At 41.5% G+C, this 25,488-nt stretch overlaps 2 protein-coding genes across 25 annotated transcripts in view; one reads left to right on the top strand and one right to left on the bottom strand.

Moving 5' to 3' along the window:
* The window catches only part of UNC5C (unc-5 netrin receptor C), a 457,616-nt gene that overhangs the window by 262,282 nt on the left and 169,846 nt on the right, over positions 1–25,488 (top strand). The window contains exon 2 of the mRNA XM_084855645.1: positions 7,014–7,235. Coding sequence (XP_084711771.1) covers positions 7,014–7,235 — 222 coding nt within the window. The remainder of the gene's footprint in view (positions 1–7,013; positions 7,236–25,488) is intronic.
* LOC146343729 (uncharacterized) overlaps positions 1–25,488 on the bottom strand; it is a 226,568-nt gene that overhangs the window by 110,987 nt on the left and 90,093 nt on the right. For 4 of the 24 annotated variants that reach the window (XR_014791985.1, XR_014791983.1, XR_014791998.1 and 1 more), the window contains 2 exons: positions 10,290–10,365; positions 9,471–9,533 (listed from right to left, as the gene is read on the bottom strand). The exons of 12 other annotated variants lie outside the window; for them this stretch is intronic. The gene's annotated coding sequence lies outside the window, so the exon portion shown is untranslated. Of the gene's footprint in view, positions 1–6,466; positions 7,102–7,678; positions 8,343–9,470; positions 9,534–10,289; positions 10,366–25,488 lie in introns of those variants that run through there. 8 more of the 24 variants (XR_014791995.1, XR_014791988.1, XR_014791997.1 and 5 more) reach the window with 6 other exon arrangements.

Below are 25,488 nucleotides of genomic sequence, written 5' to 3'. Positions count from 1 at the left end.
GAAGGCAGGGCTGGCAGGCAGTGCAGGAATGGGGACATCAAGATGTTAGGATCTTAAATAGCTCCAATGGAATACTGTCATCTCCGCTAGCTTTGTTGTTACTAATGCTTCCTAAGGCCCACTTGACTTCACTCTCTAGGATGTCCAGCTCAAGTTCAGTGACCGCACTATCATGGCTATCAGGGACATTCAGATCTTTCCTGTATAGTTCTTCTGACTTTCTTTCCACCTCTTCTTAATCTCATCTGCTTCTGTTAGGTCCCTGCCTTCTTTGTCCTTTATCATGCCCATTTTTGATTCATTCAAAAATTCATTCATTCATTCTTCTCCATCTTTAGCTGCAAAGTACATAATCAATCTGATTTCGATATTGACCATCTGGTGATGTCCATGTGTAGAGTCGCCTCTTGTGCTGTGTTTGAATGTTTGCTATGATCAGTGTTTGCTGAAAAGAGCTTTTGCTAAGATCAGCGTGTTCTCTTGGCAAAACTCTATTAGTCTTTGTCCTGCTTCATTTTGTACACCAAGGCCATGCTTGCCTGTTATCCCGGTGATTTCTTGACTTCTACTTTAGCATTCCAATCCCCTATGATGAAGAGGATATCTTTTTTTTGGTGTTAATTCTAGAAGGTGTTGTAGGTCTTCATAGAACCAATCAACCTCAGCTTCTTCAGCATCAATGGTTGGGGCATAGACTTGAATTACTGTGATGTTGAATGGTTTGCCTTGGATTCGTACTGAGATCATTCTATCGTTTTTGAGATTGTACCCCAGTACTGCTTTTCCCACCCTTTTGTTGACTATGAGTGCTACTCCATTTCTTCTAAGGGATCTTGCCCACAGTAGTAGATATGATGGTCACCTGAATTAAATTCGCCCATGCTTGTCCATTTTAGTTCGCTGATTCCCAAGATGTCGATGTTCAATCTTGCCATCTTATGTTTGACCACCTCCAGCTTACCTTGATTCATTGGTCTTACATTCCAGGTTCCTAAACAATATTGTTCTTTACAGCATCGGATTTTCTTTTCACCACCAGACACATCCACAGCTGAGTGTCCTTTCAGCTTTGGCCTAGCCGCTTCACTCTTTCTGGCCCTACTTGGAAATTCCCTCTGCTCTTCCCCAGTAGTATATTGGACACCTTCCGACCTGAGGGTCTCATCTTCCAGCGTCATATCTTTAGCCTTGTGATACGTTCCATGGGGTTTTCTTGACAAGAATACTGGGGTGGGTTGCTATTTCCTTCTCCAGTGAACCACATTTTATCAGAACTCTCCACCATGACCTGTCCGTCTTGGGTGGCCCTGCATGGCATAGCTTATGGCTTCACTGAGTTACGCAAGCCCCTTCGCCACAACAAGGCAGTGATACATGAAGGGGTTGTCAAATATACACAAATATTATTAGAGAGCAGGTGAGTTGTAGTAGATAGAGCTATAGATCTTAACAAAGGAGATATGAGTTTAAATTGCCCAGTGAGCAATTAAAATCTCTGATGCTTCTTGCTTATGTTTGCCTTTGAATTATGCTTGGCTATTTTTTTTAAAGAAGCCTCAATAATTTCACAGCATCACTGCTACCGGAATATTGGATAGAACAAATTTTCTAGCTGTCCCTTGCCAGTGGGCAAAGTGAACCAGGGTTTGCAGTAAATCACAGTAGAGCATATGTCTGAAAAAAACTGAAGTTGTTTAAAAGGATCAGAGCCAAATTTATCATGAATCTAAAAAACGGGAACTTTGGGCACTAGAGAGAAACTTTACTGTACTACTTGGATAGCACGATGATGAACATTATCTTCAGTAAATGTTTTGGGAGCTGTCAATGAAATGAATGTTTGTTTTTCTAGTCACCAGGAATTAGCAAGGCAGTACTTGTTTAATTATAAAACATATGTATGCTTTGTTAGCTTCCATCTGTCTCTTTGCTGATTTGCAATTAAATGACCAGAAGAAAAAAAAACCCTGTGGCTATTCAGGGGAAATGACTCATGTCTAATGGATACACTTTATACTGTGCTTTTGTGCAAGTGTGTATTAGGGATGTATGGATTTTGTAAAATGCGTCCCATCTGCATTTCATGGATTGTGCCTTTTGTTCTGTTGTCCAATCATTAGAGGAACTGGATTTTTTTTCCAATTTCCCACATTTGTGCAAATTTGCACTTGTGAAAATGCGCAAATCCCCCCCAATGCCCCCAAATCCTCCCCAAAATGTATAAATCCCTCCAAAATGCTTAATACTATTTCTATTTTTATTTTTTTGTAAATTCATAGATTTTTATCCACCCTGGTTACAGATAAACCCCTTGGCAAATAGGCCTGAGACCTAAATTACCACCAGTTTCTCATGAAGCAAGCTGTTGAGGTAAATGTGGAGCTTTGTATTGAGGAGAAAACCTGAGATATTTTAAGGGAAGCAAAAAGACTTTCTCAGGAATGTTCCTGCCTCACTCCAGCTTATTCCAATTCTTGGCTGCACTTGCCTCAATAGTGTTGCAACTCACATTTGTGTACAAGAGAATTCATTTAAAAAAATGGACTTGGGTTGCTTAAACAGTTAAATACTCTACTTTTAAATGACTGTGGAAAGGTTTATATTCTTATCATTTAGTTTGAGAGGCTCTGGAGGTCCATGAAACCTCAAACCCTCTCAGTTCACCCATATCCAATAAAGACATGGTGTAACTCTAGCTATGAAGATAGATATCGTGGTTGCAATCTATCCAATCCCTTTCATCCATCACTGTTTGTTCTTTATCTGTCTTTCTACAAAAGCTGTGGCTGGAGGAAAAAGTGTCTCATATCCTCTGTAATTCTGGACATAGGAAAATATAGGTATATCTACAGTAAAGAAAGGTAGTTGTCTGACATTTAATCTTCATGAAGACTGACATGAAGAGGAGAGCTAACCTTCTGCAGTATTTTTAGTTTGATATTCCATGGCACTTTATTGATCATCACCGGCGTCCGTCACTGCGTATAACGATAACTGCTTCAGAGGCAGAAAAGAAGAGATTGAATAAGGCCTTCAAGACTGTCAGCTTCTTACTGATAGATCTGTCAATAGTTACCGCTCCCTCATCCTTTTACCACTGTGAGAACTGTTTGTCTTGGGCATCTTGAATGCTCTTGCATATTGACGAGAGAGTTTAAAGTCAATGGAAAGAGCTTTCTCCAGTGAAATGCTATGATTTTCCCCTTTAGAAAGCAGAATGATCATCTTGTATTAAAAAAAAAAACATTCTAGTGAAGGAGAAGGATGAGGCTGTCTGGAAACTAGTTCATTTTCAACAGTTTAGCTAGTTGCTCTATAGAATACTCTTTCAGTGAAAGAAATTAACAAATCAATGAAAAAAAGCTAAGGTCTGTTATTAGATAATAGAATAGGAGGATTCTTGTTAATTTACGTTGGTAGTTTTATGGTTCACTGAAATAGGTCTGTGATGTCAGGTCGCTTTCCATGGTTGCAATCCTGCACACAGTGGTATACATAGTATTCTCAATGCAACCAAAGGAACTTATGAACACAGAAATGAATCTGGATTACAGCCATAATAGGCGGTGGTAATTGTGAAGGGAAACAGATGTCCATCCATTTGTATATTTATCACCCTTAGTCTGCCTGCACTTATAACTCCATCCTATTTTGCTCTTTTATCTATCCACACTGAAGGCAGACTAGCTGGCAAGTAAAAATGGGATCTTTCTCAAAATTTAGAAAAGATTTCTCAGGAATATTAATAGTGTTGCACAAATTATGCTTAAATTCATTCCCTCTAGGAGGGGTATGCCAGTATCCCCTTAGAGACACACAGAACTCTGAAATTCAGTCCAACGCAGTTTTATTTGGCAGGAGACAAAAAGTGCTGTTCGGGTGGATTCTCGTGGCTAACGCCACAAAGGAGAACCACACCCTAGATGTTTTTGGTACAGCTTATATACATTCAGTATAATGACCTCATTAGCTATACGGGGTGGGCCACATAATATTCATGAACTTCATTAAGCATGCGTAGTCGACATGTCTCTACGGCTGACCTGTCCTTGCAAGCTGGGCAGGAAGCGATCTAGCTGGAACTGGTTCTAACCAGCTGCAGGAGTGGCAGCTACTCGAGGGGGGGGGGTTCCTCTGGCTGTACCTGATATGAAACAGACCGTTGCTGTTGGTGTCAACAAGGCAGTTGATAAGACTATCTTCCTCTGGGACTTTCCACTGTAGGAGGCTGCCTCAGATGGCTGCCAATACTTTAAGATGGTGCCTCTTTGGTTCTATCAATGGTATTTTGTTTTCACTCTGGTTCCAGCTGAAGTTAAATTAATATTAATATTTATTTATTACAGTTATATCTCACCTTTTTTCCTCCTTAAGGAACTCAAGACAGTGTACATAATCCTCCTTCTCTCCATTTTATCCTCACAACAACAACCCTGTGAGGTAGACTGAGCTGAGAGTCTGTGACTGGCCCAAAGTCACCCAGTGAGCTTCCATGGCTGAGTGGGGACTAGAACCCGGATCTCCCAACTGCCACTCCAACACTCTCGCCACTATACCACGCTGTTTCTCATATTGCTGGTATCATTGCTCCCAGTGAATCAGTTTGGATTCCAAAAGGAAGCTTTCCTCCAAACTCTCCGAACTGGGTTTTATGGGTGCAGTCCTAGCTTACCTGCAAAGAGTTGTGTGTAAAGGAACCAGTACAGCTGGCCTCTCCCTACTGGCTTTCCACCATGTAGCCAATGAATTAATGCCAAATAACCTTCTCTGCTTCCCCAACAAGCATGAACAAGGTGGTTCTCTCCAGGGCCTCCACATACACTTCTACTTCTGCTTTTTCTGGGAGCATTCTATGTGCTAGAGCCCTGAAGAATCATGAGCTTGTGGATATCTGTTTGGCTAGGGTGGCCTCTTAGGCATCACCAGAAAAGAAGACATACATCACCAAAAATGAGAACAAAAAAGGACACAGATTTGCATAACATTTGCTTATGGTAATTTATATGTAGAGATGGAAATTTAGAAATTGCTATAATAGAAATAGAAATGCAATAAATCTGACCATAGTGGGGATGAATTTGACCTGTGGCCTTTGTGTCTCTGATAGAGCAGGAGTGGGCAAGTACGGGATGTCTGTCAGGCATTCCCCCCACCCAAACACTCCCCCCCCAAAGTGGGCCATCCTGGGACTTTTTTTTTTTTTTTTAATAAATAGCTAGTTTTCTGCCAAAATTTGGTAGCAAATTGTTCCATAGTGTTCAGTAGCACTAAAATGGACACATTCCGCTTGCAAACAACAAGCATTTAGCACTGCAGGGGCCTCGTGTGGCGCAGAGTGGTAGGCGGGTAATGCAACCGAAACTCTCCCCCACGACCTGAGTTCGATCCCAGTGGAAGCTGGTTTTCAGGTAGCCAGCTCAGGTCGACTCAGCCCTCCATCCTTCTGAGGTCAGTAAAATGAGTACCCAGCTTTCTGGGGGAAAGGTAGATAGGACTGGGGAAGGCAATGGCAAACCACCCCACTATACAGTCTGCCAGGAAAACGCCAAGGAAAACAAAACAGCGTCCCTCTAGGGGTCAGTAATGACTCAGTGCTTGCACAAGAGGAACCTTTCCTTTCCTTTTCCTTTAGCACTACATGACCACTACACATATATTTTTATCATTTTGGGGAGCAGTGGGGGAGTTACCCACCCTGAAATACAGGATACCGTCAAATAGATGACTGTCACCTGACCACTGTTCAAATAAAAATTATCCTTTGTAAAGAAGAACACAGGGCCACCCTATGTAGGAGTGTTGTGGAAGAAGCTGCCTTAGAATTAATGGTCTGACTGTAATGTTGCATGCTCTGATACACAAGAGGAGCCTAATGGAGAAGTTCTACTAACCTCTATAGGGCAACTCTGCACATGCGGACACTACAGGATTGCAACCGATGTGTACAATGACTGGACCTGTAGGGAAGTACAGAATGCTACTAATACTAATACTAAGTACAGAATACTAATACTGCTCTGTTTGAACCAGTGCTGTCAGCTATAGGAGGGAATTAAGAAGTTTGTTTTGTTATAGTGTGCTTTTTATCAACAATACCTTCAATTTTTCTATGCATATATACACAGTCTGCAAAAGCAACATCATCTATGAATGTTGCTATTTGTGGACGCTTGGATGCAAAATTTGGGTCAAATTTGAGCCGAATTTGTTAATCAATACACAGATACCAAGGTTGTATACAATGGCTACTATGATGGCTGTATGTCAGGTCCAGTATCAGAGACAGTATGCCTCTCAATACCAGTTCCTGGGGAACATAAGCAGGAGGGTGTTATTGCATCCATGCCCTGCTTGTGTCCTTCACATTGGAGCATCTGGTTGGCCACTGTGGGAACCGAATGTTGGACTAGATTGGTCTGTCCTAACAGGGGTCTTGCATTCTTAATGCCATCTAGATTCTGGTTTAAGATTAAATAATATTTTTAATATTTTTATAAGCCCGTTTCCTCACACTGAAAATAAAATGTGTGTTTGGATCAATGTTAAAAGTTTAATATATTCTTACAAAACCATTGTTATCTTTATTTGTATTATTAAAATACTGAGAAATCAATGCTGATAGCCAGAAAGAGGCTTTACATATAACATGTCCAGAGAAACCTATGAAGGTTAACTAAAACAAGTCTAAGTAAACATTGACTCCAATATTATAACAGTTAGTTAATAAAGCCTGGTCTTGGAAAAACTTAATCTACCTGCCTGAATGGGCTATTGCAATTTTGTATATGGTAATGATTATCTGCCATTATGAAACCAGGCAAATGTTCTTAAAATCTACCAAACCTTACAAAATAGTTATCTTTTAAGAATATATATAATATCCATGTTGGTATTGCTATCTTTATGACATTTATTTTTCCCCGTAATGCAACTTTAAAAAGCTAGCTTTCTAAATAGATTCAATGTTATGTTTAACAGTTTATTAACATTTGCCTTCTATTTCTTTCCTGCAGATGATGATTTTTTTCATGAGCTCCCAGAAACCTTTCCTTCTGATCCTCCAGAGCCTCTTCCACACTTCCTTATTGAGCCCGAAGAAGCCTACATTGTAAAGAACAAGCCTGTGAACCTTTACTGTAAAGCCAGCCCTGCTACCCAGATCTACTTTAAATGCAACAGTGAATGGGTTCACCAAAAGGACCATGTGGTAGATGAAAGAGTTGATGAAACATCTGGTGAGTTGTTATTGTTTTGAGGAAATGTACTAATGGCTATGTTGGAAAGATTATTTAAAAGTTCTTTGCATTATAGCGTCCCTGCTTACCCTACTGCTAGAAGAGAAAAGTCTATAACTTGATGAGTCACACAGACATTTTTCATGTGACAAGGGTAATGAAAGAAACATGATTTCAGATGATTTTGGGTCAATAATCAGTTGTTCAATTGCTTCAACATACATCCAGATCATTACTCTGTTCTGGCGCTCCCCCCCCCCCCCGTATATAAATGTAATGTTCCATGATTTGGACACCAGCTGAGAGCAACATCATTGTCCCTTTCCAAACAGAAATAGTTCTCACCTTCATTAGTTTGTTGTTGCTCCCTTCCAGACATTGGCATGGGAAATATGGCTAATGGAATCAATCAATATAAAAATCACACGTAGCATCCTGGTTTTAATGAGGAAGTTCATGAAAACGAAGCTTTATTGTTATGAGAAGTAGGTTCAAAGGCCTGCAACTCAGACTCTCCTGAGCTGTGCTTGATCTTAAATTGGAAATGAGGATAGCCAGCAGGTAATATATTGAAATCTATGAGACTTGATTGATGTCATGATGCACAGGAAATATTGGCACTGAGGACTAAGGTGCAACAAAAGTCAGACACAGAATGCTGGCCATTTTATAGCAAGGTCTCTATTGTCTTGTCTGACCTAATTATACAAAGATATGCAGGCATCATATGTAAAACCGATACATATTCCCCGTATGTAAAACACTGATTTTTATCAGGCTGCTTACATGTTCTTTTTTGTACACATGGAACACAAGGTTGTGATTGTGCAGAAGCCCACCCCTCCATGGTTCTGACCTTTCTTCATTGGTCCAATGTGTGCACGGTGGGCTATGCATATTGGTTCCAGTCACTCAATCCATGCATGCCATTTTTCTGCATATAATTGGAGAGCTCACTGTCACCTGTTCAGCCAACACATATGGAGATCAGGCACACAGAAGGAAGAGATTGGTCCCAGTGATTAGGAACATAAGAAGAGCCCTGCTGGATCAGACCAAGGGTCCATCCAGTCCAGCATTCTGTTCACACAGGGGCCAACCAGCTGCCTGTGGGAAACCAACAAGTGGGACATGAGGCTCTGGAATTCCTTTCCCAGGGAGGCAAGAGTGGTACCCTCCTTGGTATATTTCTTCAGGAAGGCAAAAACTTTTTTGTTCCAGCAGGCTTTGGAGATAGATAGTCTGGACCTGTGAGAATATGATGGATTGGTACTATTGTTTATATTGATGTTGTTTTTTTAATGTTGATATTTTATATATTTTTAATATTATTGATGATTTAATTATATTTTTAACTTTTGTATATTTCTATTTATATGTTTTAACTGTATAAGGTTTAATGTTGTAAAGCCGCCTTGAATCCCAGGATTGGGGAAGAGGCGGGATATAATAACAACAACAACAACAATTGCAATAGCACCCTTCTGCTCACGTTCTCCAGCAACTGGTGTACACAGGCATACCACCTCTGATACTGGAGTAAATACCCATTATGATTAGTAGCCACTGATAGCCTTATCCTCCATGAAGTGGTCTAATCCCCTTTTAAGGCCACCCATATTGTGGTCTTCACACATACACCCACACACTGAGCACTATACAGGGTTTGGTCCAAGTGTACATTTCATGACTGAATGCACAGACAGACAGACATTAAGATGCATGTGCATTGATGATGACAAATACATGTTATGTTGTAACAACGGCCAGGCTCTGGGCTCCCATTGACTTCATTGGCCACATTTAATATTATGAAAAAAATCTAATACGCTCAGAAAATAGCCCATGGGCCATAAACATATTTGTATCAATGATACAATTCTTCTTGTTTTGAAAGATTAGTAATCAATACACTGAGTCACATACAAGATAAAGAAGTGGGGCTTAGTGCTATCTGACAGTGATGAAATATAACTAGCTACCAAGCAAGGAGATTTCTTTCACATGGGAATTGCACCACTACTTGGTCTAATTACTCAGAAAAAATAATTCCAGCAGATGCCTTGGAAGTCTCATGCGAATTAGGTTTTATTTTTTTCAGCTTATTTATTTGCACAGAGTCCTAAAGCATACACTTTTAACAGTGCAGTGGGACACACAATTTGAAAATAAGAAAATGGTGAGGTGTTCCACTGGGACAACTTCTAAAGGTGAATAGGTGGAAAAATTCAGTACCTTTGTTGTTAGAAGTATCACTTCTGTTAATCAAAGAAGGTGCGTAAGAAGACATTTCCACAACTGTAATAGAAAATTCCCTCATTCATTCAAAGAGAGAGAGAGAGAGAAATAAACAGATATTAATTCTTCATTGCCTTTTTGATGTTAGGTCAAAGTGATCCTTTCCCAGAGGAACGAGGCTTTTTAACTTGTCCTTGCTTCTACTCTTGCATAAATTTTAATTCTGTTAATTAATATTTAAAATATGGTGTGCTTTAATATGATGTATCATTTTGGATTGTTTTCATCTATATTGCTACCACCTTGGAGACTTTTAGATGAAAAGTGGCTTACAAACATTTTTATTTTATTTCAGATAATTTCTATACTGCTTTTCATTAAAAAAAAAAAAAACCAAAGTGCTTTACAGGATAAAATCCTGATAAAATACAATAAAACCAATCACTGAAACAATAAAACAGAGATAAAACAATAAAATCTCATTAAAATATCCAGGGGCAGCTGGCAATGCTAACGGTCAGGGAAACGCCTGGGCAAACAAATGTGTCTTCAGCTGTCAGCCAAAAGAGTCCACACTAGGGGGCTGCCTGATCTCAATGGGGACATCATTCCACATGGTAGGCACCATAATAGAGAAGGCCGTGCTCCACACCATGGCCAAACAAACCCCAGTAGGCCGAAGCAAGTCCTCCCCCTTGGAACGTAGAGACCAGGCTGGTCTATACGGGAGAAGGCAGCCTCTCAGATAATAAACATTAATATAGTGATAATAACATTAAATGTAATAAACATATATATGCATGCTTACACACATACCATTCCTGCATTCCATCCTCGAGACCAAGAAACAGAAGATGAGCCAAGTGATGGCCTGGGTGATCAAAACTGATTTCTACGACAAAATGAAAAGGCTGCTATTGGGATATAGATGGGAAGGAGATGATGTCCAGATTCACTACAGCCTTCAGTGTCTTATTTAAGCCATGGTGGGTCGCAATGTGTGTGGGATGCAATTTTGAATATTCAACACTGGGTGGGGGGTGCCATGGTCAGTCGTGTCATCTGAACCCGGGCAGCAGGGTTGTTTGAGGAGTAAACAACCCTTAAATAACCCAACAAACCATGGGTTATTTGAGGGTTGTTGAACCTTTGAACAGTCCCTGCCACCCAGGTTCAGATGACACAACAAGCCGCAGCCAGGACTTGAATAGGAAACTTGGTACCCATGGGTGCTGTGGCTTGTGGCTTAAATAAGTCACAGTGGGCTGCAATGATCACATGAACCAGGTCAAAACCTGCCACTTGTCTTAGATGTCAGCTAGCAATGTGCACAAGGCTATTTCCCTACCCACCCCCACAAATAGATTCTCTAAGTTGTTTGCTGTCATGACCAGCCACACTGTGAAGATCTGAAAAAGTGTACCAAGCTAAGCTTTGAGCCTGTAGTGCACTATTCAGCAAATCCTTCACCCTGTTCCTTGGCTTTAAAAAATTGCCTGAGTTTTGACATGTGCAGAGTGACCATTTAAAATTCCCTTAGCTTTTAAGGATTTATTCCTCATACATTTATCTATGAAACAGGGTGGAAAAGCATAGTTCTGTAAATGTCTAGTTACAGAACATTTACTATGCAGCCCTTCAGGAGAATTATTTTCATTATCAAGGACCTACCATCTATGTAGCTTACAGCCACAGGATCATAGAAGCTGTCTGTGCAGGGCAGGCCCTACCATTCAGAAAATTAAATTGAGGCAACTGCCTCAAATGGCAGATGCCAGGGGTTGGCGAGCAGAGACGAGGTGGTGGAGGCCAGATCTGTATATGCCACAGGGCCTGCCCTATATCCCCTAAGCTAGCCTGCTAGCTTTTGCAGTGGAAGCTGTCCCATTGCCAGTGTTGTTTCAACTACCAGCCTGGTTGGTTTCTGAAAACAGAATGAGAGTCACCATCTTGTACTCCTGACAGAGAATAAAGGTTATTTCTGAACAACTATTTTCTTCCGGGGGAAGAATTAAAAGCAGAGAACAGAGAGAGAACTGTCAGTCTTCAGCCAAATAACACAGTCAATTGGCATGCCTAACTGGATATCTACATGGATTGATATTGGGTTATGTGGTTTATTGAAGTGTTCAAACCTTTAAATGTACTTTTTATTTTATTTTCCTTAAACAATTCAGCACATCGGCATGCAAATAACAATATTAATGATTCCCAGTTATTAATTAATGTAAAAACCCCTCCCTTCTATCTAAATCCAAGTAGTTTCACCCATCTAATATAACTCAGCAGCATAGCATTGTGCATTACAGTCTTTTTGGCTGTGCCACATTAGAAAGCCAGGCAATAAATCATGGTTACACAGCATTTAAGGATGCTTGTGGATGCTGTTTTATTTATTTTTCTCGATGATGCTTAAATTCTTAATAAAATTCTTGTAAGCAGCCATCTAGCCTCAGATTAGTTGTTAACCAGTGAAGGAAGATTAAGTTCACATTTCTTCCTCCTGTAGCTACAGCTGTGCTGGCATTCAAGTCACAAGATGCAAAGCTCATCTTAAGTTGTTTCTGAAATGCCATGTTAGAACCAGATTTTCTTCTAAGCCCTCAGATAGTAAGCAATGACAAAAACCAGACAAGCAAGTAGTAAAATACACGCATAGAGCGGTAATGTCTGTCCATGCATTCTGTCCTAAAATGCAGGTGTTAGTCAGAGATTACAGGGGTGAAGGACCAGGAATGTGAAATAAAGGCATAATGTTGAACATACTTGGCACAGCAACTTATCTGGGATTTTAAAAGGTAAAGATATAAGAAGGGGGTAAGGGAGAGAAAGCCTTTAAGGACTGTGAAGGATAACATGTTCATGAACTCAGACGTACTGGAAGGGCCAAGCCAGATAAAATTGGAGCAGTAGCTAGTGTATCTTTGTGTGTGTGAGAGAGAATATATTTTTCACATTGATAAATACAGCAGTCAAGCATATATTTTATTCCAGCTATAACAGAAGATGCAGAAAGTAAGGAGTGATTAGGGGTTAGTTATCCCAATTCCCATTGAGAGTAACTAGAAACATAGGTCCTTGGAGGCTCAATTATTTTAACAGAGTCTTATATCAACTTGCTGATTATGCATGGAAAGTTATTATCAATATAAGTTTTGTAAAGTAAAATATTTAAAATAGATAGCTAAAGTGTTCCTGAGTATATTAATGCAGACTAGAGTGCTTTCCATGAGAATCGTCAACAATCAATGTAAAATTATGGGATTTTTAGTATTATTTATTACATTTCTATACTGCCCAGTAGCCAAAGTTCTCTGGGCAGTTCACTAAAGAAGTGCTGCCTGGAGTCAGTGAATGCATGCATCTTCCAGACTATTGACCTCCAGGGTTAAAACACCTTGCTACAAGAAGGGCAACTGGAGGGTTTCACAAGTTTTCAAATAATCTTGCAACTTGCTGTTGTCGCTACATTTATAAAGCAGCTAAAGTTTTGAAGTACGGTGCTGATACTGAAAGATAAGACAGTGTACACCCACAGGCTCTCAATACAAACACAAGTAACAATTCACAATACAAAAGTAAAAGGAATAGGGGGAGAAGAGGAATGCTAGCACTGGCGCAGCAGCTCCTTGTCTGGCCCATGGATAGGGCCATGTAGGTCTTTTCCTGGGAGGCTGGAAGTGTAGCCTCCCAGTGGGCCTCGATCTCCTGATCAGTGGAAGTGGCCAGAGTGTGCCTCCTGCCAGCTCTGCATCCCCAGGGCTACCAGGAGTTGGAGCCAGGGAGGGGGAAGCGACCTCACTGCAACTTCTCTTTCTCTGGTGATAGATGGTGCTAGAATGGTTCTCCCCTGGTCATGAGTGTATTTCTGGGAGGCAGCCAGTGCAGCCGCCTAGAGACCCATGGTTTCCTGTCCAGTTGGCAGCATGCTTTCCTTCTACCCAGCTTTAGCCTGTCCCACATTTCTCTCTAACATTAATGAAATTAAGTTCACAGCTCATCTCACCCATAGTTCTTTCTTGGTTTTCCAATAGGATTTAGAGCAGGCAGCTCTCAGTTCAGCTGCTCCTGCAACTTTGATTATGACTTAAGAAGCCAAAATGGAGGCATAGTTTCTATTATGTATTTTGCAAATTCATCAAAAAACAAAAGCTGACAAATTCTCTTTCCGGCCTGTTCATTTTCCATTGGCATTTTGAATATACTTCATTTCAAAGTTTTCTTCTTCCTTTTTTCCCATTTCAGTGGTGTATATTTTGTGCCAGCTGCTTTTGTTCTGCCTATCTGCTACTCTGGTTGCTTAAATGAGACTTCATCCTCTCAGATTTGCATAGTAGATATTCTTGTACCACTTCAGGCTGCATTCTTCTATGGCGGCAGTGCTGGCCCAAGACATTTTGCTGTCTGAAGCTGAGCCCAAATGTCACACCTCCCTGCTAAGGGCACTTAAAAAAAAATCTTGCTGCACCATTCAGACATCAGTTCCTGCCTTTGTAGTGCCACCTCAAGCAAGTTACTTCACTGTCTCATGGTGCTGCTTGCAACAGGCCAGCTGTCTTTGGTAGTCACTTTTTAGTTTCTAATAAAGCCTTGAGAAACAAGATGAAATTCTAGTCAGTTGCCCTGCACAGTAGAACAAAGCCCCCAAAACAAAGATCTGACATCACTCAAGAATTTCAGTATACTTTGTCTTTCCAGTTACTATTCAGGATCCAATCTCAGACTTGAGTGACTCGATGCCAAGACTATAAAACAGGAGTGGGCACGTTCTGGCCTTCCAAATGTTTTGGCCTACTACTCCCATCAGCCCTAGTTAGCATAGGCAATGGTGAGGTATGATGGGAATTATAGGCCAAAACATCTGGAGGGCCACAAGTTGCCCACCCCTGCTGTGAAATGATCATGACTTGCAGGCATACACAGGAATAACAGAACAGTGATGTGGTACAACCATTCTGGTAGTCAGCTGATTCCATGGCTCGTTCAAATACTGAACACCAATTTTCCAAAAAGTATACCTGCAATTCCTAGACAAGCAAATAGATCATCAGTTTTTGCGTTCTGCAGTTATGTATGGCTAAAGACTGTGAACGTGTTGGAGAGATGGCCAGACCAAGCCACATGGCCAAACTAAACTGTCAGGTCTTAAACACATATGCTGAATGTACAAAGTAGTCTGCGAGGAATAGAGCTGTGTAGAGTGTAAGGGTGATAAGAGACTCTTCAGTTATAAGATAATCAGATAAGTGCATCAGTGTGTACATTCTATGTTTTAAGTCAGCCAAGGTTAAACACATCACTGTCAGGGCCATAACAAATGTAAATTTCTTGGTCAAAAACGTTAAACGCATCTGCTAGCTTAGCAGAGGAGAGACTTAATAGGAGAGGTGCTGCCTATGCAGTAATGCCAACTGCTGGACAGAGATGTTCAAAAACACTGTATACATGGCTCAGAATAGATCTCCCATTTGTCTTGTCTATGGATAGCTGTATTTCACAACGGTGCTATCATTCTCCAGTAACATCATAGCCATAAAATATGGAATGCGGCTTTTCCTGCTCAATATAAAATATGTCCATGCAATTTTTTCCTTTATCATATTTGACATTTAGATTGCTGTCATCTTAAGTGTCTCTCAAGCTTCTCCTCTGATTTCTTCTCATCTTTCCTGCTGGCTACTGTAGTACCTAGAGGCTCATAAGCACCATCATTAAAGGCATGGCTTTACAACGAAAAAAAAAACAAAACCTAAATAAACTAAAAAACAACAATACCTAAGCACTCTTTGGAGGAAAAATAAGCACCAGACAGCAAGAACCTTGTGGTCATATTTAAAAGAAGAGAATGCTTCCAGTTTTACATTGAAAAACACCTTAAATGGAACAGTTGCACACACTAAAGCTTTTAAAGCTTCAGAACAGAACAGACATTAGGGGCTTGTTACAGTCAATCCAAGATGTCAGCTATTTTGAATGTTTGCCATTTTCACTATTTTCTAAAGAAATGTCTGCAGAGACACTTCCTGAGCTCCCAGTTTGGTGCTTCAAAACCAGAAACAGGGGAGTAGTTATCACTCCCCAGTTAGGGATGCTGCTGCAATCCCACTGCATCATAATTCCTAGGACACACTATCCAATGGTCCTAGTATAATACTGCTTTTTGTATGCACCACAGTTGTGACTGCACAGCTACATATAAGCTCAAAATTAGGCTCCAGCATTCCCTTTATACTACAGACGATGCTGACACTCTACTCTGCTTGTGCATGATGCCAGCAATGCTGGAAGACAAGTACTCCAGAGATGATGACTTCAAGAAGGAATTCAGAGAACCTCAACGAGCTTGAACATCACATCCCTAGTGGTGCATTGCACAATTCTGAATTCACATATGATGCTGGCAATGCCAGTAAATTTCATCAGTAAAAGGCAATGCCAGTATCATATGTGAGTTCAGAATTGTGCAGCACACCACTAGGGATGTGATGTTCAAGCTCGTTGAGGTTCTCTGAATTCCTTCTTGAAGCTCGGTTTTCCTCATTCGCATTCCCGAACACGAGCACCTTTTTTTCCCCGATCAGGAAAATGTGCATTTTCGATTTGGAAAAATGTGCATTTTAAAAAGTATGCACACAAAATGCACGCCCCCCCCCCCAGTGCGGTAGAGAGTAAAAATGCAAGATTTGGTGGGGAAATGCTCGTTTTCAGAAGTGTGCACTTTCAAACATGAGCACAAGTTCAGGTAATTGCAAAATTTCCTGAGCTTGGCGCTCCTGCTCACATTTGGAGCTGCAAATGCGAGCAAGACAATTTCAGCTACACTGGGCTGAGAATGTGTATTCCTAACAAGGGCAACATCTCGTCCAGCCTTCAGGTTCCTTTTCTTCTGTCCAAACTCTGCAGACCAACTGAAGTCTGTTCTTAATTACCCTGGCGGTGTGAGAGCCATTCCCTCCTCTGCTGAGAAGCCCCAGGCTATGTGAGACGTGACTGCTCCTCATGCCAGCATTGCCTCTCCTGGACACTGGCGCAATGCTGTTACAGGTAGGAAGAACAGCGTATGCTCCTCCCATTCAGCCTGGAGCATCTTATGTTATTCCAGAAACATGGGAAGGAGCCATGCTGAAGCAGGTTCCCCACTGCCAGTGTATCATAAGGAGGAGTCCCAAGAGAAGCAAGCCTACCCCCTGGGTGCTGGGTACTGATGCTGAAATACCGACATCTCCCCTGCCCCCAGTACAGATGCCTGTATCTCACCCCACAGCTGTACACAAGCTGGTGAGTACCAAGTAAATAATTTCGCTCTAATTCAATTACTCAGAGGCTGGCAAAAAGTTTAGTATTGGCCACCCAGTAAATGTTGCCCTTCATCAGTAAAAGAGATACAAATTTTAGAAAAATAAGCAACGAAGAATCTTATTTCACCTTAGAGAATCTGTAAGACCCTTTGTTGTTTTTGCTGTAATAGACTAACACCGCAACTTTCTGGAAATTTCAGAAAATTTGCCCAGCCTTTTTTAGACCACTGCAAAGATTTGTCTTCAGAAAGGAGATAAATCCCAGTCCAGTATGCCCTTACCCTTATTTTCCTTTTCTTTTTTAAGGGGAGAGACAGTTTAAAGTACTCAGAGCTATCTGTACACCTTCATGCAAAAGGCAACCCTAAACTAAGATTTGGCCAGCTGCAAAACTGCTCAGCCACCACAAGGCTAGCTGTGGGTATAACAGGCACAGAAGTAACAGAGTTGTCACAGTGATAAATGAGGAACAAGGCTGAATAACTCACTCAAGACTTTTTCACTGACCCACCATCACTACAATCTGCAAGCAGGATTGAAAGTGTCTTATTCCCATTGAGTTCAATATAGATTTTCCTATAAGTAACCAACACTGTTATTGATGCTTCCTAAGATGAAGCTGGGTTTTCTGCCACCCCAATGAAGTCAATAAGGATTTCATGAGACATGCAGACATAGGAGTAACCTTTTATTCCATACATCCAGGTAGACATTTTCAGAAGATACGAAACTTCAACACTACCTTTTCACATCCTGTTCTGTTGACAACACATATATTCCCTTTTAAGAGATGTTGCACCTTGGTAGTCATGAACTGGATGAAGTACTTCTGGACTCTCAGAGGCCTGAATGTGCTTTAAAATGTTGGAGCAGACATTAAACTCCCAGAGCCACTGCGTGTCTGGAGAAAGTCACTTTAACTTGACAATGCCCTGAAACAGAGAGCTGGGGAGGTAAGAAACCTTTGAGATTGGCTCAAAGCCGTTGCTTTTCTTTCTTTTCTTTCTTTTTTAAATGTCAGGATGAAGTTAGCTGTGAAATATGATCCCTAACTGACAACAGAAGAGGAGAGAAGTAGTGATTTTCGACATCAACCCTTGTCCTCCTGTTCTGCACAGAATGAACTAAGAAAAAGCAAGAACAAGCATTCAACAAAGCTCCCTAGTGACCCCTTGTGTCACTTTGCTGATTGTACTTATTCCTGTAATGTCTCTGTCATTCACTAACTGTGACACAGTACCAAGATCATCGGAATAAGGGCATTTTCCATCAAAGCAGCATCTCCAAACCTATATAGTATAGATGAAAGTTTGTTTGTTTTTAAAAAAAAGATTGGGAAAAAACTTTTATTTTCAAAATCATATTCATTTTAATTTATTTGGCTTTTGGTTGCACTAGCAAGGTGCAATCATATTGTGCAACATTTTCTTAAGGTCCCAAATGGCTGAATAGGGTTGCTGTTGTTTCCCATCATTCTGATTTTCTCAGCCTCTTCTAGCAAGTACTAAACGACCATTATGGCTCCTCTCTGCACACTGAGATTCATCTGCCAGCTCTAAACTGCCCCAAAGTGCTTCTGTTTTGCATGAGCACCTAGCTGGGGACAGGGGAAGTATTACAACAGTGCTGAAGGGCCAGATTATTAGGAAACATCATGGAAATCCACTGAACCAGGAATGTGAGAGTGCATAGATTTTCTTTGTGAAAACAAATTTTTCCAAGCTGCTTTTTCCCACTGCTTTCGGTCTGTCTTTCATTCTCTGTCATTTGCATATGCTTTTTATTCATAAAGGAACAGATGAATCCACCATGGGCTTTCTGTCAAGTGCAAGAATGCCTAGCACCAGCGCTATTTGCCACATTTCTCTGCCTGGACCTTCCTCCACATCCTCCTTTTCACTTGTACCAGTCTTTCAAAGAATTGCTAAGGGATTCCCAAATGTGACAGTAAAGAGCCACAGAATGTCAGAAAGCAGTGAGCAGCCCAGACAACTTGTCACAAATGTATTTATGCTCATAAACCAGAGCCTGTATCTGTTTTAGGAATTATTTTAACCCCAGTGTAACTAGACAGCCATGGTGGCTAAGACTGCAGTCCTGTACACAGTCGCTTGCTAGGAAGAAAGCCATATTGAAAATGGTTGGTCTTCCATCCAAGTAAATATACATATAATTGCATTGTAAGTAGGGATGCTCTCGCTTCCCCCTTCCTGTTTTCTTCCTGAAATTCCACATACAACCCACCCCCCAGGGGGGTTAAAACAAAAACAAAAAAAAATCACCATTGTAATTAATTTTTTTAACCCCATGGGAATTTTGGGACAAAAGCAGGAGGGGTGAAGTTTAAATACCTCCTCCTGAATTGCCATGTTCCTGATCCAAATTGGGGCCATATGTGCTTATGTTCAAGTAAGCAAGCTAATCATGCATACCTCTGCTATGTGAGATTAGCAGAACGTTTCATTTCGCCCTGGTTCACACACTTCAGAGTTATTCATTTCCAGAGAATGTCTTCCAGATCCCACTTGATAGGGTGGTGTGCATGAGGCAGATGCCTATATAGAATCATCAGCCTCCAGTTGAGATGCAGACAGCATTTGTTTTTTCTCTGAGCAGCATTTCTCTTCCTACAGCTGGAGCCTATTTCGGTCCAGCCTATTTATTAATTTTTGAGTAACAAGCACTGCAGAATATGTGCTTTGAAGTATTTTAACAGAAACGCTTTATGCTTGTTTGAGGTCCTTATTCTGGAAGCCAGTAATCATGTTCCCCACCACCACCCATCCCCAGGGTAGGACTATAGTCAGCCTGTCTGTTCCCCCCCTTAAGTTATGTTCAGGTCCTCCCATGACTGAGTAGCTTTAGAAAAGTATGCCGACCATTCTGACCACTTAATCCTGCTGCCCCCATTGCAGCGGACAGGAAAGCCACAGTGCCTGCAAGGCTCTTGATACCCCGCCTGACCAGGCATCCTCACCTGAATGTGCAGACAGCATTTGTATATGGGAGTTGCCTGGCTACATACAAGAAGTGTCACTATAAGGCTGTTGTGGGAGCAGTGGGGAGAACGGAGCAACTGGAGAGGGAGGAGTGGAAGGGAAAAATGGGACTGCGTGGGGATGAGAGTCAGGCCAAGGTCACATGTGGCCTACACAGGCACACACCTAAAACATGGACATGGAGGGAACACGTACAGAAGACCAAACTAAATGTCCTTCTAATCATGCATAGCAGAGCTATGCACAATTCGTTTATTTACTTCAGAGTAAGCACGCTTGGTCTCCAGTTTGGATCAGGACCATGGCACCTTGGGAGAAGGGGGTACGCTTTCCCCCCCACCTGTTTTTATCCCACACACCCCACACAGGGGGCTTAAAAAAAGAGAGAGAAAGCTTCCATTTGAATGGCCCAGAGAAAAAGAAAGCACCCCCACATAAAAGAGAGAGAAAAAAACACCAACCCACAGATAACCCCCCCTCCATTGAACCCCTACCCAGCCAAACCAGCTTGACACAGTCAAGAAAAACAGAGAACTGCCATTTGCCAATGCCGTCATGGCACAAAAACTTGGATTTGAGGCACAGCTCCTTATGAATCTTCAAGATTTTTACAACTGATCCCCACACAAATCCACCAGCAAATGATACGTCAGCTCTGTGTCAACAGATGTGTTCTGTGATTTGATGGTTTTGTTGGCATGATTTGTAAACAGTATGAAAATCGCTGAGGATCCATGCCATCCAACAACATAATTGTAATGTAGTTTCCTGTGCTTCTGAGTCTTTAGTACAGGTGTCTGGGGACCCTAGGAAGTTATTCCCAGAGCTCCTTGAATATGGGATGGTGTGAGCATCCCAGCCGCAGTGAGCCCTGGAACAAGACTTTCCAGCACACCTGATATTTATATTAAGGGCTCAGATTACTAAATTTCCCAGGGTGCTTGGCACTTGGGATAGTGGTGTTCAAGATATTATGGAAAGAGGCGCTAAAAGTACAATCTCAGCCAAAGAACCTTTGTGGGATATACCACACAATTTATAATGTGAAGTTGGATATTTTAATATTTTGAACCTGGTAAATATAAACTATGGTAACATCACCGTTCAACGCTTAAGCCACCTGCGCATGAAAATGTTGCCATACTCTCTGTTTGAATCTCTGACTTTACACATGGAGAGCATACTTATAACTCTTTTGTTTTTATTTTATTAAGCATGTATGCACTTTAGGCTATGATCTTCACCAGTCTGATAAAAGAAGAAAAGTTGTGGGGAAAATTGCAATTTTTTTTCAGATGAATCCCAAAGACAATTTTGACCTACTGTGCCCATTTAAAAGGTGACAGAACTCATGTTTCATGGCATTAGATTGTCGCTGCTTTTATATTGTACTTCTGGAAATAGTGCTAGGCAGAATCGGCATGGGATGGCTTCTTGCATGAAGGCATCCCAGGGAAAAGTGTGCTCAATACAGTTCCCACACTCCCCAAGAAGTCGTCCTCTGAACAAGGTCACTGAAGAATAAGGAAAAGTTCCTTCCTCGCTTTTATCACAATCTTTAAAAAGTAGGCAAAGCTTTAAAAAGAAAGTTAATAAAAAGAAATAAAGTATAATTTAAAATGCAGCCAAATGTTACACTAGCTCTATATTTCACATTTAAAAACTGAATTATGAAGGGATTTTGCTCTGAGGGGAGAAGCACAATAATTTGGAGTGGGGGATTAGGGAAGAAGAGGAACAGGGAGGTGAAAGATGGTTGTGAACGCTGGGGAGAGCTAACGCAGCAGCAAGTGTCAAGCCAGAACAACGTTTTGAGTAGTTTAAAAAAAAACATTTTTAAAACTCACTTTTTTTTGTAATCCAGGTTTTTTTAATCATTTGCATCCAGGGTCTGCCTTCTGCAAGAGTAAAGGACCTTCTGCATGAGAAAGGCTCTGTTTGTGGCAGATCCCTCTACCCAATCTTTGGGGATCCCCCCTTCCCCCACACCACAGCTCACCCAGTTAGCAAGGTCCCCTGACTCTGGGTAGCATTTCCAAGAGCCTGGAGGGTACAGATGTCAGAGGAATTGGTTGGGAGGGGGGAGTCCACTGTGTTTTGGGCAGCTCAGCCCCCTGGACTCCAGCTCACTTGTCCATGAACTGGCCTGACTTGACCTGCATAGAGTTGGGCCAGTTTGTGGACTTCGGCCACTGCTGTCACCATTGCACTTGAGAGAGTTGTGCAGAGCAGCTAGGGGGCAGTAGCGATGGTGGCAATGGCAGGGAGAAAAGGAGCCGTGGCACTGTCCTTCCTGCCACCACCAGTCATTGTGCATGAGTGTCTCCTTCTCCATGCCAGGGCCCCAGAGATACTGTTGCAATTGCCCGCCAGCAGTGGCTGTGCACAACTTGTCTCTCCTTCTCCCTGCTGAGGCCCGGTGGGGAGAAGGAGAGACAAGTTGAGCACAGCTGCTGCCATGGTTGGGAGTCTGGGAGTTCTGGCATTGAGCCCCAAGAGGGCCGGATTTCCCCACACCAGACATCCCTATCAAAGGGGCTATTGAGGGAAGGAAGGAGTGGGGAAGTCCACTTCCATCAACACAGTTGATCCAGCATAAATGTGAATCCAACCGTTATATACACAGTGGGCTTGTTCACACATCACAACAAGCTATCATGGGTTAATTCACCTGTGGGGCTCCATGAGTGCATATGCAAGCCATGGTGGGGGCGTGTCATGGCTTGTCGTGTCATGTGAACCTGGTGAGGGTATGTTGTTGGTGTGGTTAACAAACCACCCACAACCCTAAAACAGGCCATGGGTTGTGGGTGGTTTGTTAGCCATGCCAACAACCCACCTCTTGCCAGGTTCACATGACACGACAAGCTACGATGCACCCCCACTGTGGTTGCATATACAAAATGGTGGCCAGCACATGGCACAGAGCCCCCACGGGTGAATTAACCTACGGTGGCTTACTGTGTTGTATGAACCAGGTCAGTGAGTCAATAAATAGCATGAATATTATCCACCAAGCCTCCACACGTGTTTGCTACCAATATCAGATATGTTTATGCAAATGCCTCAGTTGTAACCCATAGTGGGCCACTTCATGCAATTCATTTATTAATTTATTTTGTTTTATTTTTGAAATGTATAAACCACCTTTCAGCCACAGGATCCCAGGGTGGTGTACGCAATATATTAAAAAATCCAATATAAAAACCACACAATTACACATTAAAAAGAAATAAATAACAATTCTTCAACCAATGCAATTGCTTTGACAAGCAGAGCTTAACTTCAGCAATAGAATACTATTTTGTGCTTTCAAGTTATTGTGCTAGAGCACTCTTTAGATGTTTCCTGAACACATGAAAGGGGAAACAAGACAATTATGCCTGCCTGCTCGTGTCTACTGGTCCAACCCTTTCCCTTCCATGCATTTGGTCTGAAAGAGTCTATGAAACTGTCCTTGAATTGGCAAGCTCCCTGATCACACAGGCAGAGCTTATGTAAGAACAGTTTTGTATATACATAGCCTTCAGACATGACGTTGAAGACATGTAGGAGGTGGGCCCAGGGGGCCTTAACAGACTCATCCCCTCTCCTTGCACTCCATGTGTTCAAAAAGCATCTGAATGGTGCTTATATGGACTCTGAGGCCAGATCTACAGATTGTGTCATATCAATACATGGTGACACTATATCCCTCTTGCGCATTTATACCTCGTAGCACACACAGTGACATCTGGGTCTTCTCTGCTGTGGCACCTTGGTTGTGGAATGCCCTTGGAGGCCTGATTGGTGCAGACATTGATTTTATTCCAGGGCCAAGTAAAAACATGGCTTTTTACCAAAGCCTTTGAGGGCTAAATGCATTCCCTAAAGTAGCACACTGTTTTAACTGTTTTATTGTTTTAGATTTTAATTGGTATTAGCTTGTTTAATGGTTTAATATGTTTTAGGTGTTTAAATTATTTATTGTTTTATACTGTTTAGATTTATTTTATCTGTACACCACTCTGAGATCTTAATGATATAGGGCAGGATAGAAATGTTTTAAATAAATAAATAAACAAATAAGTTGTGGTGTTTTGGATAATACAGAATAAAAAATGGGAAATAATGCTAGAAAAGCAGTATATGGAATATGTAATGGGCCTCAACAGTTATCAGGGCACTTCAATACCAATAAAAAGCTCTAGTGTCGATCCAGCCTAAGACTGCTTTAATTATGGTCATGGTATGCCATGATAAAAATGGTCATTTAAATGAGCAGGTTTGTGCTGCCTTTTTCTTTCTCCTTGTGGTCTTCAGTGGTCACTAGAAGTGGAACTGAGAGTGAATTAGGGGATTCCTCCCTAAATTCTAGGATTTTTGAGGCAAGGCTTGAAGAGATTTCAGAGGACTAGCAACATTTCTCTCGGAGGTTTCACACACACTGGCTGACTGTTCTATGACCACTCATCTTGGCTTCCTACTGTGGAAACACATCCAAGGAATACTTAGAGGTGCTAGGTGCATATAAACTCTCACTAGGACTGCACCTTTCCCATTTTTTAAATATGTCATTAACAAGGCTGAGTGGAAAAACAACAACACTGCCTCCATGGACATTTTTAACAGCATGCTTCACTGTGCTTGCTAAGATCAGCTCTTGGTACCCCAAATTATGCTATTCATCAGGTTGCACTTCCTGAACTTGTGGGAGGACTAAAGGGGAACACTATAAATTATCTGTTAAAAATATCTGCTTATCTCATCCCATTTTTCCTGCTAGTGAGGTTGAATTTGAGCCAGTACCCAAGGTCTTGCTTTCATTTCCAGGTACATATTTATTCACATATTCACCTATATCAGCCTGCGTACACATTAAGATCAGCAAGAGAGGACCTTCTCATTTGCCCACCCATGAGGACAGTTAGGTGTGCGACTACACGAGAGAGGGCCTTTTCCACAGTGGCCCCTCTGGAGTAAGTTGCCATTAGGGGTCCGTCAGACCCCATCAGTGCAGGCATTTAGGAAGGCCCTGAAAACCTACTACTTTGGTCTGGCCTTCCCCTGATTATTTTTTATCGGACTGGGTTGCAGCTGTAGTTGTATGTGTTATACTTTATTTTTATGCTATTTGTTATTTTTTAGGATGTCTGCTGGTGTTGCTATTTTTACTATTTTTATTACCGTATCAGTTTTTATTATATGTGTTTTATTATTGTGCTGGTTTTACTACCATATCGGTTTTTATTATGTGAGTTTTATTGTTGTATGTCGCCTTGGGAGTGCTCCTGCCCTGAAAGGCAGCCAAACAAATAAATACTTATAATATTTCTAGCTCATCTCCATCATTGATCTCAAGGCAAAATACCTAGCCAGAGATCCAAGGCAGTCAATCTTCCATCCTGGGGGGGAAAGGGGCAACACCAAAAACTAAAGCAAAGAGAGGCAAAGCCTCAAAATGGTATTGAAAAAAAGTATCTTTATCAAATAATAATAGTCCTTGTGCAGTATCCAATATTGTCATTCCTCAAATTCGAATAGCACTAGCGGAACTCTTGCCTAAACTTTCAGCTGTGCAAGCCTTTGCACGACCACACTTGTGCAAATGCAATTTTAGTTGGATTCTCTTCTTACACATAGTTTGGAACCTAGTCTTCCCTAGCACAACGCTGTTTGTGCTAGCAGAATGGTACAGTTGGATACTGCCCTTTGTAAACCAATAAAGGCCCAGTGTGT

The sequence above is a fragment of the Heloderma suspectum genome, chromosome 5 (genome assembly GCF_057233095.1).
Source record: "Heloderma suspectum isolate Gila_16-S chromosome 5, 16-S_ref, whole genome shotgun sequence".
In the NCBI taxonomy this organism is placed as follows: domain Eukaryota; kingdom Metazoa; phylum Chordata; class Lepidosauria; order Squamata; family Helodermatidae; genus Heloderma; species Heloderma suspectum.
The sequence above is the reverse complement of the archived record's forward strand: the minus strand, read 5'-3'. Positions and strand labels throughout refer to the sequence as shown.